This window comes from Gymnoscopelus braueri, assembly GCF_963280865.1.
Source record: "Gymnoscopelus braueri genome assembly, chromosome: 3".
NCBI lineage: Eukaryota > Metazoa > Chordata > Actinopteri > Myctophiformes > Myctophidae > Gymnoscopelus > Gymnoscopelus braueri.
This window is the reverse complement of record NC_137612.1, coordinates 8,394,125-8,415,712: the sequence shown is the minus strand read 5'-3', so window position 1 is coordinate 8,415,712 and position 21,588 is coordinate 8,394,125. Positions and strand designations below refer to the sequence as shown.

The window sequence follows — 21,588 nt, the reverse complement described above, 5'->3', positions numbered from 1 at the left end:
CCTTCTTCGTAAAAGGTTAGAGCCCTTGTCCCCTGGATTTGGACTTGTCTTTGGTCTACTCTGGACCCATACTTTTTTTGTTGTTGTTCTTTTTTTAATTATTTTTTTACATAATAATATTTACAAAGTGGGGTCCCCCAGGTGTCTTGAGTGGGTTCCAGGGGGGTCCCCAGCTAAATGTTTGGTAATTCTGAGAGTGTGCAAATGGAACCAAATGGACCCTTAAAGGTCCATTTGCTTCCATTTGTACTCCCTCAGAGTTACAGTATTGGGGTCTGTGGCCTAATGCATACTTAACTCTATGAAATGAAAAAGTTTAAGATTCACTGATTTTAGAATGATTCTCAGCTACAGTACACATTACATATACGATGGAGAATGAACTCACTAGACATTATGTAATGATTAAAGCAAAAATAAAAGGGCTCACCTTGTGAGGTCGTCTTAAGAAGCTCAGGGTCAGTTGTAACCTCAGAAGACGTTTCCTCTGACACACTTGACCTGTCTGGCTTCTTTGCTTCACCCCAGAGGTTGGAGCCACCGTGCATGCTGGGTATGTTGAGGACAGCTATGGCCTCCAGAGACACAGCACTCAGGTCTACAGGTTTACCATTGCACTGGGGGGTCAAAATGAATAAGCATACTGTATTAGTAGACTGAGCAACAAAACTCTACAAGATCTGAATTCTTGTGAAGAGAGATTTTTATTCATTGATTTAAAAATTAAATTTAAAATGTATTATTTATATATATATATATATATATATATATATATATATATATATATATATATATATATATTAGGGGTGTCACGATACTTGATACGTATCGGAAATTAATCAAAATTGACGTTCAATACAGCATATCAAAATTACAAGCTGAATCGCAATTCTCGCGTTATTTCATTATGTTACTCCCATGTCGTATGCGCATGTCCGAGGGAAGCCACGAGGCACTGTTGTTGTTTGTCTGTGCATTCCACGCAAGCATGCTTCCGACGGGGAAAAATGGGGCCGACAGACGAGTTGACGAGAGAGAAACCGCTGGTAGTATTGCATCGTAGCGTACAGTCTGCAATTGTGACACCCTTAATATATATATTATATATACACTGTATTTATGTATATATATAGAATCTGCGAGTCTACATGGTTCACCTCAATGGTGAGACACTCCTTCAGCTTCTTGCAAGAGGAGGAGATGGTCTCAGAAGTGGCAAACTCAAAATACCAAAGTTTGTTCTTCATTCTAAAAGAAATAAGAAATAAGAACAGACAAAAAGTAGGTGATTTAACAATGGTCTATTGATTGGTTGGTGTTTTTATTGCATGTTATTGCTAGAAATAACTGTCAGCATCGTAACCAACCATAGTAAGTAAGTAAGCAAGCCTTGCCGAACGTGAGGCCCGCAGGAGCCTCCTGTTTCTATAGCGTGAGGCAGCTACACGTACACATCCTGGACATGACGCTAGTGTGTTGCAGGGACTTATCCCCAATCCAACCCTTGATGCTGAGTGCCAAGCACTGAAGCAGGGAGGCATTGGGTCCCATTTCTTAATAGTCTTTGGTATGACCCGGCCGGAGATTAAACTCCGACCTCCCAATCTCAGGACGGACACTCTAACCACAAGGCCACTGAGCTTTGAAATCCACTCTCACCTGTTATTGAATCTCTGGGGGTGCTTCTCTCTCATAGAGTGAAAGCGGTGGGCAATCAAAGCATCCTGTCAAAGGGCACATTAACATACATTAACCAGATGACATTTGCACAGCATAAGCAGATCGTTTCCAGTAAAGGGTTAGATTAGATGTTTCTAGTCTTTTTAATATTTATTAGTATCATTATTATGTACAGACTCACCACTCCAATAGAGAAGTAGTTGTTGATGATCTCATTGGGCACTTGGTCTCCTTTCTCCTCAGGGTCCAGTGGTATCACCTGGATGCTCCAGCGGTCCATAGGCACCAACTCACTGGATTCAACCTCCTTCAGGATCTCCATCAAGTCTGACCCATCATATCCTGCACAACAGGACAGATACAAAAGAACACAAGAACACAGAGGGGGGGGGGCAATGTGAAAGGAGAGAAAAATGGAACAAAAGAAAAATTTGAAAAAAAAGAAGAAAATTCATTCAAACAATAATAATATAAGAACAGTAATTTCATTCTATTCATATAATTATTGTGACCAATTACCCACTTTCAACCTGGCTTCCCTGGGCATGTCCTTATTGTCAAATTCTTTCAAATTCTTTCACACATTTTTATGATAAATAGCAGATCTACAATCTCACAGGCATCAGGACGCAGCGCGTTGGGGGCTTATCTGAGCTTGCTGATGTGTATCTATTCGATGAAACAGTGTGGTATGTATGACATGACATGACACTCAACACCTTTTTGCCAAAGCATAAAATGAGCCCAGTGGTAAGTAACTAAGTACATTTACAAGCTCACAATGCGTCGCGATGCGACGCGTTATGAGCTTGTAGATCTGCTATTTTCAACTGATTTTATACATTTTGAAAACATGAAATGTCTGCATAATGAGTACTTTTGTTTTTTGTTTGTTGTAGTATTGATACTTTTACTTAAGTAAAATAAATGTGAGTGCTTCTTCCACCAACTCAATGTGCCTTTACCTCCTCCCCAGCGCAGACAGCGGGCCAGGTCATTCCCTGTGCCCAGAGGAAGCACCGCCACCGGAGGACGCACAGCCAGTTCTGCTTTGTCTGAAACATGGTGTAATAATCCATGGGAAATACATTAAAGGGATAGTTCACCCCCAAAAATACTTTTTTCTATCGATTAGTCACCCCATGGAGACTTGAATTCATGGATATTTTTGAGTTTTTGTCGCATTCCTAAGCCAATAATTTGATGACCAGCGGACCAGTAGGCAGCAGTTCCGGTAGGCGACACAAAAGAGACTCTTTGTGTCTCTTACCGGAACCGCTGCCGGTCATCAAATTATTGTCTTAGGAATGCGACAAAAATATCCATGAATTCAAGTCTCCATGGGGTGACTAATCCATAGAAAAACAGTAATTTTGGCGGTGAACTATCCTTAGTTTAAATACATCTTTCAGATGAAATAAGAGTTTGCACGCTGATCTCAGGTGCAGTATTTTTCATGCAACTATACTGTAAGCAGGAGCATACTGTTACCTATGGCATCTAGAATCCAACCAACAGTGCCATCGCCTCCACACACCAAGATTCTGTAGTCATGTAGGTTGCGGAAAAAGTGCAGTCTGGAATAACAAGTACATTCATACGTTTTAGCGGGGTGAAGCTAAATTCAACTCTATATTTACTTAAACTAGCAGTTAAATAAGAAGTCAAATAAAAAATAAATGAATAAATGAAGTACCCTGGTGCAGGACCTCCATTGGACAGATTGTAGACTTGTCGTGGGTTCAGTAAGAAGTGGAACTTCCTTAGCACTCTGTTAGACACACAGACAGCAAATGTTACCAATGGACAGTGGTGTAAAGTAACTATTCTAAGTACATTTACTCAAGTACTGTACTTAAGTACACTTTTGAAGAATTTTTACTTTACTGGAGTATTTCCCATTTTCAGTACTTTTACTTCTACTCCACTACATCTCAGAGGCAAATATTGTACTTTTACTCCACTACAATTATTTGAAAACTTTAGTTACTAGTTACTTTTCAGATATACATTATGATATTATGAGACATACATTAACCACTTTAGCCCTATTTTATACCTAGGCCATTTGAAAATAGCCGATCTACAAGCTCACAACGCTTCGCGATGCGACGCGTTGTGAGCTTGTAGATCTGCTATTTTCAAACATTTTAGTACTTTTACTTATATACTTTTGTACTTTCACTCAAGTAAAATGAATGAAGTATTGGCCGGCAACTATCCATTATTTTCTTAGCGTTTATTCTATCGATTACTTTTTGATTAATCGTATAATCGAGAAGCGTGTTTTTTTAAATATATTTTATACTTTATATTTTTTAATAAAGGTGTTGTGCAAAAATACTGAAAATAGCTGATCTACGAGCTCGCAGCGCGTTGCGACGTGTTGTGAGCTTGTAGACCGGTTATTTTCACTATTTAAATGATTTTTTTCTTCGCCTATAATCACATGCCCAAAATAGGAATCAATTATTAATAGATTATTGTATTAAATGATCGATTATATTGCATGATCGATTACATCGATTAGTTCAATTAACCGTTTACACCCCTGCCCCTGCACTAAAGTGTAGCCCACTTCGGCAGAAAAAAAACATACAACGTAATCTTTAAAAGCAGACATGGAAATATCATATCTCAATATTCCTGATATTATCTACACTGCGGCAACGCTGAAACCCCCCGCCCCCCACACACACACACACACACACACACACACACACACACACACACACACACACACACACACACACACACACACACACACACACACACACACACACACACACACACACACACACACACACACACACACACACACACACACACACACACACTTTGAGTGGCAGGTACACCCACGCATTCACTCAAGAGACTTGCTCACATCATGAACTCGCATGCACCCAACAGCACGTGTCAGCTTTTTTGCATTATACTGTTGATTATGGTGGGTCAGATGATGTTTGTTACAAATGTATGTATGTGACTGTGACATGTGATTTTAGGGTAAGTGATTTACTTTGGTTAAAATAAGTGTTAAATAGTTCTATATTCTGATAGAACTCATTGCTATAGAGTGTTTGTTCAGTGAAAGGAGTCTCCCATGTCTCTCCAGCTCTTTATGAAACAGAAAATGCACTTTCAGTGCTCTCTCCATGATTGGCTTAAATTTTGTCACCTATACCTGAAAATGTACTATATTCTGTTTACTAAAGAGGTGGAGAGACCCCTGTGACCGAACAAACGCTCTGTAGCAATGATTACTATCAGAATATAGTACTTTAACCTTTTTAACAAAAACAAAAAAACACCCAAAAATTTCGCTTACCCTACCTTTAATGATCAATAAAGGCATCAATAAATCAATCAATCAATTACCTCCGACCCTGGTTTCCTCCACTCTTTGGGTTTACAAACACCAGCAGCGGATGTGTGTCTGGCACTGGAACAATCTGAAGAGAAATACACGGTTGGTTGGTTGAATGAATGAAATGTCATTCGTTCAAGTTCAAATTGCGGTTTGATGGAGGCATATTTCATATAGCTTGCTACAGTTTACAGAACTGTACAGATGGTAAAAAAAATAATCATCCTCAGTATTTTCACTCAACATTTATTCATGTTCCATATCTGTATGAAACAATTATAAATGTCATGTCTTATTAAATTTAGAAAATCTAAATTTGATTTTGAAGAACACTATTTTTTGAATGGGCTATGTTATGGACCAATGTTCAATAATTGTATAGCAAAAACAATCCATAACAACTTTTCCATGAGCGTAACCATCCCCCCTAGTCAAGTGAGTTGCAGACATTGATAGATTTGCATGAAGGACATGCAAGGTCAATTATTTGAATGAGCTGGTTTCCTTCCTACCGTTTTGTCACCATTTGTACACCCTCAGAGACACACACGCACGCGCACGCACACACACACACGCACGCGCGCTCACACTCACACACACACACACACACACACACACACACACACACACACACACACACACACCAATGATCACCCCATCCACATGAAGGTGGCTGGCTGTGTACATTCAAACAATCAACGATTTAGAAGAAAAAAAGACTGTATAAAGTAGGGAAATATTACATTCTGTTCTGGAGACTCTTAAATAGGGAATTGTCCCTTATTTGGAAACTAAAAGACGTATCCTTTGTTGAACTGATAAGGGACACACTTTGTTCCTTATTTTGGGGGAATCTGGGGGAGTTCACCACTAAAACCCTCTAGACTTATAGTAACCTGGACCTCTGTACTTGGACCACTTTTTTCTGTCTACACCAAATCTCTTCTTTGTGTCTGTCTCATTTCTCTCCAAAAGCCCTTGAATATGATGGAATATGCTAAAGGACTACTGTGATTATGGTAAGCTCACATTTCATATCACACACACACCGTACAGTAAGAACTCCTGTAACTTATTAAACAAAAAAAAACAAAAAAACGATACCAATATTTTCCGATATTACATTTTTATACATCGGTCGATAATATCGGGAGGCCGATAATATCGGACATCCATAATATGAAGTTGTGGGATAGTGTCTGTCTCCATGGCAGAGAGAGAGAGAGAGAGAGAGAGAGAGAGAGAGAGAGAGAGCACCACACACCTGCAGAATGTGTCCATCATGGGTGACATCCAACAGGCTTGTATCCTCTGGTGAACCTGGCTCACTGTTCTCCTGGATTTAACACACAGTGAAACAAGAGGCACACAGCTTGTGACTCGTAGATAAAAGCACCGCAATGCCTTCAATCAGTGTGACTGTGTGACATCATTTGACAGCGGAGAATGGCTTTTGGTTTGGTTTACCTTTGACACAGCATATACAGCCCATGGAGGGAGTATGTGATCTCTCAGTAAGCCACAGTCACACGATGATAAACCAGAGGAAATGCAGTCATCATGACGCTAGGAGAGATACAAAGTTAATGACTTATTATGTATGTATGTATGTATGTATGTATGTATGTATGTATGTATGTATGTATGTATGTATGTATGTATGTATGTATGTATGTATGTATGTATGTATGTATGCCATATCACTCACTCACTCACTCACTCACTCACTCACTCACTCACTCACTCACTCACTCACTCACTCACTCACTCACTCACTCACTCACTCACTCACTCACTGACCCACCCACCCACTCACCCACTCACTCACTCACTCACTCACTCACCCACTCACTCACTCACTCACTCACTCACTCACTCACTCACCCACCCACCCACCTACTCACTCACTCACTGACCCACCCACCCACTCACCCACTCACTCACCCACTCACTCACTCACTCACTCACTCACTCACTCACCAACCCACCCACCCACCCACTCACTCACCCACCCACTCACTCACTCACTCACTCACTCACCCACCCACATATAAACAAACCCCATCCTCACCATCTGGTGGCACCATACACAATGCTTCCCAGCTAAAACCTTGATCTTCTTGTTGCACACATTACACTTGTTGGCGTTACAATCAGCATGCATCCAGCCATGAAATGGTGCCTGTGACGCATGGAGACACAGAAACAGAGAAACAGATGAATAGGCATAGCCAGAAGGACACGATAGAGATCTAAACTGCATGAACACAAACATGAGAAAGCAACAGTATTTGCTGATCATATTTTAGCTTTGCTTAGCGTCATCATTCCTCCGAAACTTGATATTTCTAATAAAAAAGATTTGAAACAGAATAATTGTTAAATAGCTCTATATTCCAATAGCAATCATTGCTATATGTTTGTACAGTAACAGGGGTCTCCCGTCTCTCTGGCTTTTAGTAAACAGAATTTTTTTTTTTAGGTCAGAATACCAATTTCATCCACTTTGATTGATTCATTGATTGAATACTTTGCAAACAGTACAGCAGGTATAATTACACAAGTAATGCTAAAGGGACAACACAACAAGCCCTGATGGCATGTTTCCATTGTGGTCCAATCAGGAGAGAGAACTCATAAAGGATACAGGATAAATAAGTGAAAATGAAAGTGACAATATTGGAACTGGGACACTAACATTGAAGCTGATCTGATTGGAGCTGATGAAATGATCTTTGTGGGGTTTTCTCTCCTGATTGGATAAAATTGGTATCCCGACCGGGCCGACCCAAAAAATTATAATTCTGTTTACTAAAGAACTGGAGAGACCGTGATACTGAACACACGTTCTATAACAAGGATTACTATCACAATATATAGCTTTAACCTTTTAACAAAAAAAACAAGAAAAAAAACACGCTCACACTCATACAGTTACTTAATTAACATGCCCAATTTCTGTGCGTTGCCTTCTGCTCACTCATAGCTTTCGAAGCCAAACTCTCAGATATGTATCTTAACCACCACCGTGATTTTACTACAATCTCTAGATTACAATCTGGGATGCTGGGAAGTGTTGATTTCATCGACTAAAAAACTATGACGAAAAATGCTCGTCGACTACCTTTTTTCACTGACGAAAACTAAATAAAAACTAAGGTATGATGACAAAAACTAAGACCAAATATATTGACAATTTCGTCAACAAATAAAAACTAGACTATAACAGGGACTAACAGGGACTAGTGGAGAAGAGATCCAGTAGAACTAAGACAAGTCATTTTATGTTTGGTTGCGCTCGTGTGTTGCGCTCTGAAAATAGCAGATCTACAAGCTCAGAACTTGTCGCAGCACAACGCGTTGTGAGCTTGTAGATCGGCTATTTTCAGCATGCGAATAAGTGTAAAATTAGGCAATACGACGCCATCACGGTAGTGCTGCACGATTAATCGAAAAAAGATCGTGATCTCGATTCAGACACCTATGCGATCTCGATTTTAAATTATGACGATTTTTTTTTCAATAAATTTTATTTATTTTTTGCTTAATATTTTTATATTTACAAGAGAATTGTGTGAGAATCGTGTGAGAATCGTGTGAGAATCGTGTGAGAATCGTGATCTCAATTCTTATGGAGGAAAATCGTGATTCACATTTGAGCAAGAATCGTGCAGCACTACATCACGGCCCGCCAAAATACATTTTAGTCGACTAAATCAACTGTAGATTTAGTCAACTAAAATCTTATGGTATTTAGTCAACTAAAACATTTCATGTGACTAAAGTATGACTAAAACTAAATGGAATTTTATTCAAAAGACTATGACTAAAACTAAATCAAAATTTGCTGTCAAAATCAACACTGATGCTGGGATTACATTACATTTTGACTTTTGGCCAAAAAACTGCCGAACAGTAGAGTGCAGCCCTGGCCTCTCCATAGTAGATGCGTACTGTACTAACACAATTCCTCAGGCAGCTAAAGCGACTACACAACCCCCAAAACCCCAAATTGAGGACATTAATGGACTGTGTATACCCTACCCTCCTCTGCCATTTCAATCCCCAAGATTTACGCACTAAAATTCTCAGTGTTCATTTATCTCTGAGAGGGTACCGATGTGACCAAAGGGTCCGTTTCGTTATTCTCAGAGTTATAGATGGATAAATGAACACTTTTGCAATTTGTATTTATATATAGGCGAGGTACTGAGTGGTCAGTAAGGGTAATAACCTGCACTTAAAAAGGCTGATGGATTACTCTGGATTCAGACTAATGCTCTCTAATGCACCCTGGTGCACATGTGTGGACTGTGTACTCTGTGTCATAATTGTGAGTGTTTGGACAGAACTGACATGAATAAAATAAAATAAAAATCAGAATGCAAATATACTTGTGCTATCTCTGTTGTTCATTGTAATATAAAGGAAAATATGCATCAGAAAAATGTACAACTACAATTTAGCCATTTAGCAGACGCTCTTTATCCAGAGCGACCTTCCAGTGAGCAAGGTTAACACATACATCAACATGAGCTATCCCAGAATGTACAGTGACAGATTATTCATCTTACCCCAATCTCCTTTTTGGATTTGACGAAGGTTCGAGCACATGGTTCATGGTTCCTGTTGGCACACTGGCTATGGACAGTATACTTACAGCCTGTACAGAAAGAACAATGATATATGTACGTAGTGTAGCAGCAATTTCACATTTAACACACATTTACAGTAACACAAGTTTTACGTTTCCTATAATTTACTCGAGACCCATAAAAACACATCCTACAGGTGTAACAATGTGTCAGAGTTTGGGAACAGGTGAGAAAGGTGTGTGTGTGTGTGTGTGCGTGTGTGTGTGTGTGTGTGTGTGTGTGTGTGTGTGTGTGTGTGTGTGTGTGTGTGTGACTGTGTGTGTGTGTGTGTGTGTGTGTGTGTGTGTGTGTGTGTGTGTGTGTGTGTGTGTGTGTGTGTATGTGTGTGTGTGTGTGTGTGTGTGTGTGTGTGTGTGTGTGTGTGTGTGTGTGTGTGTGTGTCTGAGCATGTAAAAAAAAATCCTACAAGCCTACTGGTAAATCTAACTTTTATAAAAATAAAAATAAACAATTCGGGGTGTATCGTAGTAATGGCATTACCCTTAGCTTACTGCTCAGTGATTAAATCTCTGTTTATGCTCAACTTGCTGTGCCTTGAGAAAGCTGTGTGTGTGTGTGTGCGTGTGCGTGTGCGTGTGCGTGTGCGTGTCTGTGTCTGTGTCTGTGTCTGTCTGTCAGTCTTTTTTCATGGTTTGTGTAGTAGTAATAGCAGACAACAGCTATGATATTTGACAATCAATACAGACTGGGGGCATGTACAGTACTGTGTAGCCTACTGTATATTATACAGAGATATTCTGGGCACTGTTGACGAATGGAGTACATGGTCGCCCCCTAGTGGCAGTCAGATGATCTTACAAGTACAGCAGAGGCCCTGCTTCCCCAGGCCCAGCAGCATGTTCTGACACACGTCACAATAGGTGGGCTTATTGAAATGCTTCATCCTCCAAATGTGCAGCCCGTCACTCTCTGTCATCTGTGTGTGGGACACACACACACACACATCAGAATGTCATCATAGGAAAGCAGTAATAACGCGTTAACAGTGGTGGAAAGTAACTTTAAGTACTTTTACTCAGGTACTGTACTTAAGTACAATTTTTTTTCCCCCTTTGCTTTAATGGAGTATTTCCAATTTTTCCAATACTTTTACTTCTACATCACAGAGGCGAACATTGTACTTTTTTACTCCACTACAATTATTTGAAAACTATTTGAAAGTTACAAGTTACTTTGTTGATTTTGATGATTATTATAAAACATACATTGACCACTTCAGCCCTATATATACTTCGGCTATTGGAAAATCTACAATATACAAGCTCACAACACGTCGCTTTGCGATGCGTTGTGAGCTTGTAGATCGGCTATTTTCAAAGGATTTTTATACATTTATACATTTGAAAACTTGTGAAATGGGACATTCCGTGTAATGAGTACCTTTACTTTTGATACTTTGATTATAATGTTGATGCCTATACTTTTGTACTTTTACTCAAGTCAATTTTGAATGCCGGACTTTTACTTAATAACAGAGTATCTCTACATTGTGGGTATTGATACTTGTACTTAAGTAAATAATGTGAGTACTTCTTCCACCGCTGCACGTTAACGTGCATGTACGTAGGCCTACTGTATTATGCACTTGTTTCTCTGACCTTGAGTCCGAGCAGCACGAGTAGAGGAACGTTGTTCATCCCTCCCTTCAGCCATTCCTCCAGGGTGACGGTCCCGCTGTTATCCACGTCCATCTTTATCATCATGTCCTTTAGCACCTGTCCAATAGAAACAAAAACAAATCATTAATTATGCAATTATAAAAACGACTTTCACTCCCTTTTTGTGACATTTTTTAGGTACTTCATACATGCACATTAAAATCCTCAATGTTAATTTATCCATTTGTAAGATAGATGGTGTGCATTAGTACACTTTCAGGGTTAAATTAACATTCTATGTATATGTTCCTCATGCTCGTTGGGGCGTTCTAAATTTTCTGCATTTTTTTAACTGATTCACTGCCAATCACGTAGATCTACGCGAACCTATTTAAAGCCGCCACGTGCCAATCGCGTAGATCTACGTGAAGTGATTTTTTTATATTAACCCAAAGACCAAGGAGATATGATTGTTCAAAGATCTAGACTCCTATCCACTTCCTTGTTAACTTAAAACTTAAAAGTACTTTATTTTTTTCAATGAAAAACTCTGGCACTGGCTAAAAAAATATGAAAACTGGCAGTTAATTTAATGATACATAATGTGGAGGAATCAAAACCAACACATTTTACATTTTGCACCTAAATAACTCCTCAATAACATATTTAAAGCTAATTTCAGGTACACACTTCATGCCCGTATCACACAAACTAAAAATGTAGGCTTACTTCATGCCCATATCGCACAACAATATAGGCATAAGAAATAACAATGGCATAACTATGTAAAAACAAGGCGTAAAAAAGGCTGCTCGTACTGGTCTGAGTTCAGTGACATCCCAGCCCAGGTAGTCTGCAGCATGCATCATCTGGTTGATAATGCGATCCACCTCCTGATCAAGACAAAGAAAAGTAACATTAGTGTTTACATTCATAGAGCATTCCACATAAAAGTTCATTTCCTAGTTAAGGTCATACACTATTACACTATTAGTACATCTTCATAATGCCCTTTATGAACATCTGAAAATGATGATGATGATGACGATGATGATGATGTAAAAGGAATTATACAGATTTTTGGGGGCTCAGTGTCTTGCTCATAAGGCACTTCAGCTGTGTTGGGGGAGTTGTAGGTGGTGGCCATTCACTTCCCCAACCAGTTTTTCCTGCCGGTCTGGGGAATCGAACCGGAAACCTTCCGGTAACAAGCCCTCAACCGTTGTCCCCATGTTGCTATATCAGTGATTCTGTCTCTGCGTTCATGGATTACTTTCTTTTAGAAAAAATTGTGTCAAATTTTGGGTGAAATGACGATTTTGTCCAGAATTCATAAGCAGTACATTGTACTGTGATCATCATTATATCATGATAATAAGGCCTATATTGCAACATAAAATAATTCTGCTCCATCCTGCACATTGTCCCTGACAACTTAGGAAAAGTAGGCATTACTTGAGTATCTGAAATAAAACTGCAACATTAATGCATACATGTACATACACCAGTCTGACACCTAGTACAGATTCATAAATGTATTATTAGGCCAACGGCCATCACTTACAGTGCTGTCAAGATGTCCGTTGCCATCTTTGTCATAAAGCTTGAAAGTAACTGAAATCACAAAATAATAATTATGCTCGTGGTACAGCCATTTTCTTATTACGTCTCAAGTTCTCCGATCATCAAGACATCATTCAATTAGGGAGACACTCTCCCTAACACTCTGAGAGTGTACAAATGGAACCAAATGGATCTGTGATTGCCCATTTGGTTCCATTTGTACATTCTCAGAGTTACAGACCTGTAAGAGTCCAGTTGGAACTGCCTATAGGAATCGTTAAAGGGAACCGTTAAGGAATGGGACCGTTAAGAGGGAATCGTTGAGGAACTGGAACAGTTAAAATCCTAAAAGATCCCGTTGGGATTCCTAACACTACATTCAACACAATACCACTCAGTTAACGACATATACTTCGTCGTATAACGAATAGCAAAAAATAGCCCCAATGCATCGTGATGTGACACTGGTTTTGAAATAATTCATCACAGGGCTTCAATAAGGGCTCATGTGGTCAAGAATGTATAAAATAACCCAATCATAGAATAGACATTTTGCAGAATTGGTACGTAGATAAATTTGATAGATAAGACTTACATTCTAGCTTGTCTCGAGGCTGGCCTTCCTCCAGTACAGAGAAGTAACAGCTCACATCACGGAGAAAAATCCCACCTGAAAGAATCAAACATGACAGTTGCTGGTACGTTTTTTTTTTTTTTTACCTAACTGGCTATACATTATATTACTGTTTGCAGGATTGTGAAATTGGTAAAGTCTAGGTAAAGTTTCAAATAGTTTTTCAATAGCAAAAGAACCTGGACTTGCCATAACACTTGCCGACACCTTTAGCCAGAGCACTGGCTAAAGGTGCAGGTACTTCCTGCTCTACGCTCTGGAAGTAGCGGTACAGACGCTGGCAGAAGTCAGCGGGGAAGTCATCCACCTCCAGGTAGGTCTTCAGGAAGAGACCGAACCCCTCTGCGTCGATGCGCTGTTGTTGGGACCAACAGGAACGGGAAAAAGACAGAAAATAATGTAAAGGCAGATAAATAGGGAGATATTTGCATAACATTGTCCATAATAAAGGTAAAAAAACAAACACATCTCAGACTTTATGTGGCCATCCTGTGACGTCAGTCACCTATGGCATATGACTCCACATTTGGGGAGTCATATGCCATAGGTGCATATGACTATGGCATATGAGCCCCATTCACTTCCATTATGAAATTATAGTTCAATATTTAAAATATATATATATATAACCTGTGAAAACAATATACTGTATGTAGGTACTTCTGAAGTGTACACAAGAAATGTGGTGCTGATCTGTGCAGTGGTTGGGAGATTAGCTCCGGACACACAAACACACAGAGACCCTCTTATAGATGGATAGCCTTCTACAGAGCCACGCCGTAAACACACACACGCGCGCGCGCGCGCGCACACAAACACACACACACACACACACACACACACGCACGCACGCACGCACGCACGCACGCACGCACGCACGCACACGCGCACACACACACACACACACACACCTGACCTCCTTGACTTATTTATGTATAGGTTTATGTGTAGGGCATCTGAGTCGGTAAATGACATCATTGCTGTCTTAACGGACCCTACACGCAGCTCTGTCAGGTTCTCCTCTAGACTGTGGAACTATTGGCACACGTGTTTGTGTGTCCGAAACTGAACAAGGAGGGCTATTTGTATTTCATTTTTATTTTACTTTCTGTTATTGTATTGTGATATGGATCTTCTTGGGTCTGAAATAAAGATTGAATTGAATTGAATTGAATAACTGTACCTCTCCAACTCTATGCTGGATCAGCTGGCCGCCGGTGTTAAACTCCTTCATCACATCTTTCACTCTCAGGCTGCTATCTATACAGGGACAACATTCAATGTGTTGTTATTACATAAATGAGCAGAATGACGACTCAACGTTACAATTGAGCCCAAAAATGAAGCCAGACAAAGTGGCTGATCCCACTGCATGGCGCATTGCTGTTGATGCTGTGATGGTGGTGATCAGTGGTGGAAAGTAACTTTTTCTGGGAGCCAATCAAAGTTGAGAAGGCCTGGTGTGAAAAACTGGAAAAATACAAATAGACCATATTCACACGGCGGCCATGTTGCTATTAAGTCAATGAAGTGAAAGTGCCACCATTGAAAGTGCCACCCCGGTTGCCACGGCAACGGGGTGGCACTTCCAATGTTAAATTCCAAAATGGACGCCGTGTGAATATGGTCTATTGGCCAATATGAGCTTGTGGGATGTCTAACTAGCGGTTTGTGGGGGTGCTGAATCCATTCCAATCATTAGGTTTTAATAACAACTCCCTGGCCAAGCCTATGTTTCAGGAGGCCTATCCACCCTATTGTGGGGGCCATCATTTTCACTTGCTAATTTTTGTTGAGTTTATTTAGATTCTTGGGGTTCCGAGAAAGTCAAATGGAAATGGTGTATAATTTGGCATGAACTTTGAAAGGTGATCTAAGAGTCTGTCGATGTTTGTGATAAACATCAGAACAACAGAAACTACAGAAATGCAACTTTAATTGGCTCCCACAAAGTTTCTCAGAGGAGTTGAGTTGGAGGTAATTTAGAGGTGTTAGAAGTCACCTTTATCAACACATTGGTGAAGAAAGCTAAGAAGAAAAAGTTGGTAAAATAATAATTATAATTGGTAAAAATGTGATGGCATCACCCATTTGCACACCAGCATGCCAAAGGTACATATGATCACTTTAAGAATAGTCATTGTTACTAAAACCTGATGGATTCAGCACCCCCACAGCACAAACCTCTAGTTAGATGAAGAAGACGAAAAAAGTTTGTATAATAATAATTGGTAAAAATGTGATTATATTGTAATGGCAGCACCCATTTGCACACCAGCATGCCACAGGTACATGTCCTCACGTTAACCACTTAACCCATTGAGACCTGAGGCGATTCTTCAAAATGTTTTCTAAATCCTAACAGTTTTTTGAAAAAAAAATCCCAATTTTTTTTTTCAAGATTTTTCAAAAATAGCAGATCTACAAGTTCATAGCGCGGCACTCGGTGCCGCGCTATGAGCTTGTATATCTGCTATTTTTGAATAGCCAAAGAAACCTAACGTGACACAGATGCGTTCCAGGTATTAATGGGTTAAACCCCATATGGTGACAGTCTTTTCTGTCGCGCTGCGACGCGTTGTGAGCTTGTCGATCTGCTTATTTTCTGTGAAAGCTTTCCCCACAATAAGGATGCTAAGAATATAGTTTCATTGTGATCCTTGACCCTCAAAACATAGGTCTAGACACCTTATTTGTTCAGAATGTGCAATATTGACTGACTTACGGTGAAAGTACATTTTACGATAATGTCGACACTAATTTGCATATAAATGGTATAAGGGGACATTTTGACAGCTCTTTAACATAGCTCATCAATTTGTACACATGTTTTCCAATCTAGAAACACTGATTACAAGTATATTTGCGGGGGGTGCATACATGATACACCCTTCTTCTATGGATTGAATGCAACAAGTTGGTGTTAAATATTTCTAAGACAAAGGCCATTGTGCTTGGATCTAGACACATGTTGGGCAAGAATCCTAAGTCTAATTTAAAATATCGCCTTGTGATCTGGTCGTCAGCTACAAAATCTGATTTGAAAAAATGACAGGTTGCTCAGAATAAAGCGGCTCGTCTGGCACTAGGATGTTCATACAGGACAAGTATCAGCTATATGCATGAACATCTGGCATGACTAATGGTTAAACAGAAATTATCGGTGAGCCTTCTAATGCTACTGCGGAACATTATGAGCACCAATAAGCCGTCTAGCTTGGCTAAACAGTTACACATGACTTCTGAACATGGGTGCAACACCAGAGGAGCAGCTTCTGGTAACTTAAGAACAAAAACAGCACCAAAAACGAATTTTCTAAAACTCACTGGTATATATAGGTCAATAGAACTCTGGAATGCTCTGCCCAAATACATCTTATGTACAATACATAACACAATCACTTTGAAAAAACACATCAAGAGATACCTTGCAAGTAACTTGGCAAGTATGTAACTGTTATTTGTGTATTTGTTTAATTTGACTGGACTGCTGCTGGATTTGATTTTAAAATGTTAATTTGTTCATTTTTATTGTTTATTTTTTATTTTACTATTATTTGTGTTTTTAGTTGTACATTTGTATTGTATTTGCTTTGTTCAGGACCCCAGGAAGACTAGAGGCTCATTCATGTGACTCTAATAGGGATCCTTTAATAAACATAAACATAAAACTAGTAATGAAATAATCGTGATATTGATTTGAAGCCATATCACCCAGTCCGACGATAAGGTGACACTTACATTCCATGTACTCCTGAAGCTGGATAAAATCCACAGGAGTAAGAGAGCCATCTGTGTCCCCAGACGATGCCATGGTGTTGACCTGCGATCTCTCTCAGCCAGAAGAGAAGGCAAAGATGTGACGCTAAAGCAAATGTGAGAAAAGTGTTAAAATAAGATAAAGACCAAGGAGGAAGTAAATAATAATAACAGGTTGCTTAACAACCTTGATGACCCCCGTGATAATTACTGACTGTGACATCAAGTAAACAGGTCTGTCTCCATTCCCAGAGAGTTGCACATACCACTGGTACAATACACACATCTTAATATAGGCTACCTACATTTCCACATGTGGCTTCAGTTGTTTCACAAAGTTGTGGTCTAAGTACAAGCGCTCCCTCTCATGTAGTGACCCTTATCCTAGTGGAGGGTGTGGCCTAGCCTGGTAAAGCCCCTCCCTCTGGAAATCAGGGGCTTTACCAGGTTAGGTGTGGCCCTCTGCCCCTCAAAAAAGTACATGCCCTGAGGCCACAGTGGCATTAATACCCTGTCCACACTAACCACTTCCTCCGCTGCCTCTTCAACACAGTTTTTAAACACCACAGTGTCTTTATTCAGATTCTGAATTCTTAACAACTTAAAGGGCAAGAACACTTTGGTAGAGGTTTGGGTTGTGTAGTTACCTTGCCATGGTGTAACTCCAAAGGTGGACAAGAAATCAAAAATAATTGCTCCAGTGATTAGAAATTGATAATTCAAAATATGCTCCTCATTGAACACTAAAACAGCTCTCAAAGTCACTCTTTGAGCACATAAACGGACACAAACTAAGTTCTTGTCCACCTTTGTACAGTGGTGGAAAGTAACTAAGTACGTTTACTTAAGTACTGTACTTAAGTACAATTTTGAGGTATTCGTACTTTACTTGAACATTTCCCATTTTCAGTACTTTTACTCCACTACATCGCAGTATTGGTACTTTGGTACTTGGAGCTTGTCGATGGGCTATTTTCAGCGAAAGCTTTCCCCACAATAACAGGAAACAGAAAATACCTTAGTATAGAGCCCTGAGGGACTCCGATCAACCATACATGGGGTTTAAGTGGTTAACTCCCCCTTTTACTCACCATGCACCATGTTCATACAACAGTATGAGCTTTTGGCTCAGATGTTTCTACAAATATTGGTAATTTTACCTGTAAATTATTTGGTGAAATAAATAGCTTTTCTATGTATTTCACTGATAGTCAGATAATTATTCTATGTATAATTATTATTATTATTATTCAATTAAATTAAATTTAAAATTTAGTCAATTAAATTCTGTTAATTATTTCAGTGGATTTAAAATCGTTATTTGATGGCCTTTCTGCCCTGGCACTCGGCCTTTGATTTGTCCACTCAAAGATGTACAACACCAAAGGCCAAGGTGTGTCCTTTCCCCTTAAATGAAGCTGGGAGCTCCTGCCTCCTGCTAAACAGACTAGGCTACTAAAATATGTTGTTTTACTTTTGTGCAGACATTGGCAAATTAAATTAAACTAAAAAGTAAAAAACTTAGTTTTTGACAAGCCCATTTCAATATCGCACCAGTTTAGTCCATCTTATTAACACATTTTTAATGAGATGAGGAAGAGGAATTTTAAAAATCAACATTTAAAGCCTGCCTTATATTAAAAAAAATATTTTAATCTGGCATCCATCAGACAGGATTATGCTGCTATATAGTTGCTAAAACCATGGTACAATAGTGTGTCTAACTGAACGAGCAAGATTGTTCAATTCATTTTTGGATCCATTTACAATCATAGAGACATGGTTACAATCAACAACAGGTAGACAGACAATCAACATCAAAACGCAGGGAGAAAACTGTGAGCCCATGAATGTCGCGTGAATATGAGCTGATTAAAACACCTTACCTTGTGTAGGGATCGCTCAGTTCGATTGAAGCAGAGGTGATCTGATATCAAAGTGCGAGGGCATCAATTAGACATGTTGCTGTCTTGTTGCCAGCTAGGCCTACCGCCTACTGTGAGTGTGAACCAGTGTGTATGTCTGAGTATTAGCGGAGCCCAAAGGATTAAGCATGGGTGGAGGAGGAGCTTTTGCAACGTAATTACAGCTAGTGGTATTACGCAACACAACGCACACGCACGCACGCACACACACACACACACACACACACACACACACACACACACACACACACACACACACACACACACACACACACACACACACACACACACACACACACACACACACACACAAGCAGGCATGCAAGCGCAACACATGCACACGCGCACACACACGCACGTACGCGCACACACACACACATGCGCACACACACACATGCGCCTGCACACACACACACACACACACACACACACACACACACACACACACACACACACATGGAGGTGCGTGTTAGAGGTAATTCATAAATTGAATACATTAATATAATCAAACATATATTGTAAACTAGAGAAATTGGTGCATTTATAGCCTATCTCCGCCAGGCCGGGTGGCCTACCCGGGGCTGTGTAAGTATCCTGATAGGATAATTTAGGATAATTCCTTTTTAACAGGAGGTTCATGAAAGTCCTTGCGGGCTTGTTTCCAATGAGGGCCTGTGAGCAATTAGGGGTTAAGAGTCTTGCTCAGGGACAAATTTCATTTCATCGACACATATGCTGGCGGGTCCGGGTCCGGGTACTAAAGTATAATTGCAGGACCCCAATTATACTTTAGTACCCGGACCCTGGCGTGGCCTGGAATCGTACCTGTGGCAACCAGGGCCTCTGGCTCCCTAGGCGGGCTCACTAACCACTCAGCTATGGCCACCCCGATCCTGGGTTGCACAATATAGAATTAACGTTTCTATGACATAAGGTTCAACTTTGTGTCACTCCCCTATATTGTACTCATGATATATTATGCTGTTTTTGTTTCGTTTTGCCAAAATGAATAAATAATAAAATAGGCAGATACATCTTGTAGGCCAATAATTACAGGCAAGCAGTGGAATATCCAAAAGCTGTTTGTCACATGACTTCCGTCATCATGTGACATTTGGTGAAGATGGGCAAGATATATATATATATATATATATATATATATATATATATATATATATATATATAGCCTATAGCCCAAACACTTTATACTGCAGGCTTATATGTTGTCAAAAACATCATAACTAACTCGTCAAAAATTACTGTGTCACCCAAACAAATGTCATCATACAATGATACTGCAGCTGTTGTAATATCTAGGTCATCATCAACTGGTTTGTTGAGGGCGTTGCTAAAACAAACATTGACGTCATGAGCTAAGAAATACCCATAGGCACAAAGGAAAGGTATTTCCATCATTAGAATGTCATCTAATGCTCAGCATGTTTACTGCATGTATTTGAGAGGACGTTTAGCTCAAAGACATTAGTGTGTGGGTATCTGTACCTCTGTAAAAAGGCATGGGTTTCCGAGGCTAGTACCTCTGTAACACACAAGTTAACCTTGGAAAATTTTCCAATACACTTATGATTAACTATTATCACCTGCTTATAGCTTTCATTGTGAAATATATGGTGTTAGTAAATCAAAGTGAAATATAGGTAGCTATAAGAAGACATACGGTGTTAAAAAATATTGGTTTGCATTTTGCTTCACATAGCTTGCCGTTATGTCTTAAATAAGGGAGTGACACAGGCTTTAGGATCAGAGTTATTCTTATTGCTGATTATGCTTGCAAGTGGCTTTCTGAGTCATCAGTAGTAGGCTAGTGCCAGCAAAGTGGAGAGTTTACAATGAATTCACACCAGCAGTGGTATTACGTACAGTATGCTGCTTCCGTGTTCTGAGAAAGTGGTGAGGTTCAAAGTCCATGGTGAGGAGCGACTGCCACGTTCCCCCACTGCAACAGGAGGCAGCAAAAAGCGGAGCGGCAGAGTTGAGAATAGTTCAACTTTGCTATACTGTTGCTGTGCGACGAGACAGAGCGGCAGCCAACCAGAAGCGTGCTGTGAAGTAGGCGTGGACTATAGGTGTACACACTCAACACCACTTGAGACGGACAGAAATTGATGACAATGTTTTACACTAGCAGTTGTAGATGTGGAACTAAAGATTGAGCAACAGTATGGCCTACTTCTTCCCTAAAATGTTTTAGGTCCTTTTCAAACAAGCCGCCAGACTGTCTGTCACCTGTGAACCCGCTTATTTATGAGGCCAAAGGCCAACAGCCTCTGAGGTGTCACTCATACCTCAGAGGCTCAGACGCACCCATTTTGCGATAAAGCAGAGCCATAGAAATCACTGCTGAAGTCTTTGTGGTGTAATGTAAACACTAGCTCAGTGCTAGGAT

At 39.9% G+C, this 21,588-nt stretch overlaps 1 protein-coding gene across 3 annotated transcripts in view; it reads right to left on the bottom strand.

The window, feature by feature from the left end:
- The window catches only part of dgkab (diacylglycerol kinase, alpha b), a 30,065-nt gene extending 10,798 nt beyond the window's left edge, over positions 1 to 19,267 (bottom strand). Inside the window, exons 1-21 of one of the 3 annotated variants that reach the window (XM_080425229.1) lie at positions 19,143 to 19,267; positions 17,239 to 17,362; positions 14,681 to 14,757; positions 13,687 to 13,852; positions 13,459 to 13,533; positions 12,865 to 12,914; positions 12,119 to 12,193; positions 11,301 to 11,417; positions 10,501 to 10,618; positions 9,622 to 9,710; positions 7,119 to 7,229; positions 6,515 to 6,613; positions 6,312 to 6,383; positions 5,059 to 5,132; positions 3,377 to 3,451; positions 3,172 to 3,257; positions 2,646 to 2,735; positions 1,862 to 2,022; positions 1,660 to 1,724; positions 1,158 to 1,248; positions 431 to 617 (exon numbers count right to left, since the gene is read on the bottom strand). In XM_080425229.1, coding sequence (XP_080281355.1) covers positions 431 to 617; positions 1,158 to 1,248; positions 1,660 to 1,724; positions 1,862 to 2,022; positions 2,646 to 2,735; positions 3,172 to 3,257; positions 3,377 to 3,451; positions 5,059 to 5,132; positions 6,312 to 6,383; positions 6,515 to 6,613; positions 7,119 to 7,229; positions 9,622 to 9,710; positions 10,501 to 10,618; positions 11,301 to 11,417; positions 12,119 to 12,193; positions 12,865 to 12,914; positions 13,459 to 13,533; positions 13,687 to 13,852; positions 14,681 to 14,757; positions 17,239 to 17,311 — 1,951 coding nt within the window. In that variant the 5' untranslated portion in view covers positions 17,312 to 17,362; positions 19,143 to 19,267. Of the gene's footprint in view, positions 1 to 430; positions 618 to 1,157; positions 1,249 to 1,659; positions 1,725 to 1,861; positions 2,023 to 2,645; positions 2,736 to 3,171; positions 3,258 to 3,376; positions 3,452 to 5,058; positions 5,133 to 6,311; positions 6,384 to 6,514; positions 6,614 to 7,118; positions 7,230 to 9,621; positions 9,711 to 10,500; positions 10,619 to 11,300; positions 11,418 to 12,118; positions 12,194 to 12,864; positions 12,915 to 13,458; positions 13,534 to 13,686; positions 13,853 to 14,680; positions 14,758 to 17,238; positions 17,363 to 17,561; positions 17,591 to 19,142 lie in introns of those variants that run through there. The other 2 variants (XM_080425231.1, XM_080425230.1) reach the window with 2 other exon arrangements.
- Between the last annotated feature and the right edge of the window lie 2,321 nt (positions 19,268 to 21,588).